The sequence below is a fragment of the Cucurbita pepo genome, chromosome LG09, assembly GCF_002806865.2.
Source record: "Cucurbita pepo subsp. pepo cultivar mu-cu-16 chromosome LG09, ASM280686v2, whole genome shotgun sequence".
NCBI classification, from domain to species: Eukaryota; Viridiplantae; Streptophyta; class Magnoliopsida; order Cucurbitales; family Cucurbitaceae; genus Cucurbita; species Cucurbita pepo.
The window spans coordinates 4,781,168-4,784,856 of NC_036646.1; the positions used below are offsets into that span (position 1 = coordinate 4,781,168).

At 44.4% G+C, this 3,689-nt stretch overlaps 1 protein-coding gene across 1 annotated transcript in view; it reads right to left on the reverse strand.

Moving 5' to 3' along the window:
- Positions 1 to 2,481: 2,481 nt before the first annotated feature.
- Positions 2,482 to 3,689, reverse strand: part of LOC111802087 (protein C2-DOMAIN ABA-RELATED 11-like) — a 28,211-nt gene continuing 27,003 nt past the window's right edge. The window contains exon 4 of the mRNA XM_023686334.1: positions 2,482 to 2,733. Coding sequence (XP_023542102.1) covers positions 2,482 to 2,733 — 252 coding nt within the window. The remainder of the gene's footprint in view (positions 2,734 to 3,689) is intronic.

Genomic DNA, 3,689 nt, shown 5'->3' on the forward strand with positions numbered 1-3,689 from the left:
AACTCCTTTCATTATGTTATTATCATTAAACATGCTCTTAACCTAATTAATAATCAAACAACTTTGATTAAANAAAAAAAAAAAAAAAAAAAAAAAAAAAAAAAAAAAAAAAAAAAAAAAAAAAAAAAAAATGATAAGATCAAGGAAATAACCGTTCAGTCACAGTCCCACTACTTCAAGACCTTCATAGACGTGTATGCGTTAAGCATCACCATCTAGCTACCACTGTGGTGTTGATAGGAACTCCAAACAAAGCAAAGTTGCTTCAATTTTTGGGTCCTAACCATTATTGATAAGGAACCAACACAATCTTTCCATATTCTGATTATAAGAGTTGAGCATAAAGTTTGGAAGATCTACTTTATACGATTTGCTCCCTACTTTATGCATTTGACGTGCTACGCAGGAGAGTTCATGTCCAATGTCCAATGATAACACCATTTCATCTGCGCGCACAAGGCTCTATATCATTTAATGCAGCAATAAAAACATGTTAGATGGTCGGTGCAATCATCACGTGCAAGTTTCAAAGGGTGTGGGCCATTTAACTACCTAAATTTAAGCAGGCATTCGTCATGTGATAACAAAGAAATGCGAAAAATAAGGCCCTATTTGATATGGAAGAGGAGCCTACCTAGATACATGTTGTGGACAGTTAACAGATGATGCCACTATATTTGTTCCTACATGGGGAAGTGTTTGCTTACTTTTGATGATGAAGAAGTCGTGATGTTGAGCAGCTACTCCTTCGGGCTTCCTCACAAGGAGTCTCACATGGAAAAAAGAAACGTGCCAAAGCTCAAAGGCGAACTTCACCATTAAGGACATAATTATGGACTATCCTCAATACAACAATAAGCGTTCTTTGCTCTTTTTTGAGCCAAAAAGCGTTCTTTTGCTGCAGCGACAGCATCTTCACTCCTTTTATTATGATCACGCTTAGGTTGTTGTTCACCTTCATCGTGCTTGGCTCGTTCTGGGACTGAAGGAAGTTTTTGTTGACTTCTAACAATTAAGAGGAAAACGGGAGTAAAAACTGACCAAAGGAAAACTTCTCCGGAAGACAAAAAAATAACCGAAAATAAGAGGAGGGAGAAATATTTGCTAAAGATCGAATTGTTTATTTCTCATTCAGTTGAATATTTAAATAACAAATTTAATCCTAAAAATAAAAAGTGGTGGGTAACTCAATCAAAGGGCTTCTACTCAGACATGGACTTCCCACCCATCTAATTGTGTGGGTTTAACGTGGACTTTCCACTCATCTAATTGTGTGAGTTTAACAGAAGAGATGGTTACCTAACACCTAGGAATGAATTTCAACTAAAAGCTAGGAATGAATTTCAACCAGAGATTTACCAAAAATCCCCCCTCCTATGTGTCTACCAAATCTCCTCCTAAAGCGGTATGGTATATGTCTACCATATGTCTACCTTCTCCTAAAGCCCTATGTTATATGTCTACCATATGTTTTAACTCCAATTTGAGTCCTATGGCTCGGTGTCCTGACTGCATGTCCTCCACGTTCGAGCTCGAGCGCCGCCAGTCCAGGTGGTTCACCTCCTCCCAGTAGGTCTTCCATTCTTCGGTACCTGACCACCAGATCATCATCGTGATCAGCATCCAACATCGAATCCGCAGTTCGTAGTGTTGCAAACTCCACTGGTTCAGGGGTGCAGCCGGAGTTGTGGTTGGGGTTGGTGTAGGCGTGCCCGGTGCAGCTGCTAGCAACGGTGACGGCTCCTAATGCTGCGCTCCTCCTTCTCCCGGCTCGGTGATGAGGTACTCCACCGTGAATTGATTTGGGTTTTGGTCTGCCTCGGTCACGTTGTTCCACTGCCAGAAGGTGCTCTCGTCAAAGATGACGTCGCGCGACACGTGAGCTCGCCCCTCTGCAGGATCATAGAGCTTGTACGCCTTGCTCCCGGGTTCGTAGTCGATGAAGACGACCTTCAGCCCTCTGGGATCGAGCTTGGCGAGGTGAGGACGCGCTACCTTCATGTATGCGACGCAACCGAACACTCAAAGATGACGTACCGCTCGCTTCTTGTTGTACCAGGCCTCATGTGGCGTTTTCCCATCGAGACTTCGCATTGGCGACCGATTGAGGAGATAGACGGCCGTCATTACCGCCTCTCCCCAGAATCGCCTAGGCATCTCGGCCGTCATCAATAATGACCTCGCTGTCCCGACGATGGTCTAATTTCGGCACTCCACCACTCCGTTTTGTTGGGGGGAGTAGACGACCATCATTACCGCCTCTCCCTAGAATCTCCCAGGCATCCCAGTCGTCATCATCAGCAATGACCTCGCTATCCCAACGATGGTCTAATTTCTGCGCTCCACCACTCCGTTCTGTTGGGGGGAGTAGGGCGCTGTTAGGTGCCGTTATATGTCGAGCTCGTTGCAGTACTTACCGAAGCTCGCAGAGGTGAATTCTCTGCCTTGGTCTGTGCACAGCACTCGCATCTTCTTCCCGCATTAGGCCTCCGCTAGCACTTGAATGCGCTTAACCTCCTCTGCCACCTCACTTTTCGCTTGCAGCAGGATCTTGCCGCCCGGGGTCGCCAGCTTGATTGGCCCGCAGATATCACCGTGCACGAGCTCCAATGGCTCACTGGCGCGGTAGGATGCCTGAGACGGAAAGGGGTGCGCCTCTGTTTGCCGATGAGGCACCCATCGCACAGCTTGTTCACGCCCTTGATTGCTTGCAAACCGTGCACCATCTCCTCCCTGTGTAATTTATATGGAGCATAAAAGTTTAGGTGCCTATTGTTAGGATCGATATCAGTCGTTAGCTCTGATACCAGTTGTTAGGATCGCACAACAACGCACACGCTCGATCTAGATGATTATAAAGAATGGGATAGAGAAAAGTTGCAAGGAGAACTCTGGTGGCTAAAAGGATTTTGTATTGATGACTTCAGCAGGTATGTACAACAAGAGAGTACAGAGAATAGAAAAGTACATTTTCAAAGCTCTACCGGACCAGATATATATATGGTATAGTTTACTATATATAGCTTTACCGGACATAGCTTTACCATATATAGCTTTACTATATATAGCTTTACTAAATATAGCTTTACCGGATATAACCGTTGACCAAGCTATAAATAAGTATCAGGCTCCATAAGCCTAACAATTCTCCCACTTGGAGACTGATCTAGTCAACCAAGAATTTCACTCTCAAACGACCATGAGCATCTTCACTGCACCATACCAATTGAGGTTTTGCACAACCTCAATATTCCAACATCAACACATTTTGTCAACATGTTTGCTGGATTCTTTGCACCCTCTATCTTCTCAAAACACATCACCATCTTCAACTAACCTCCGAGTGAAATGGTATCGCCTTCTGTGTTTTGAATGATAGACCGGGTTCCTCGCCAACAGCATGAGTCTCAGGAGTTTCTTGAGTATCTGCTACAACATCACTATGTGAATCTTTTAGCAACTCAACCTCAACTCCCACTTGCTTCACCTCTGGTTTCTCAGCAAGAGTCTCAGGAGTTTCTTGAGTATCCGCTACAACATCACTCTATGAATCTTTGAGCAACTCAACATCAACTCCCACTTGCTTCACCACTGGTGTTTCAGCAAGGGTCCCAGGAGTTTCTTGAGTATCTGCTACAACATCACTATGTGAATCTTTTAGCAACTCAACCTCAACTCCCACTTGCTTC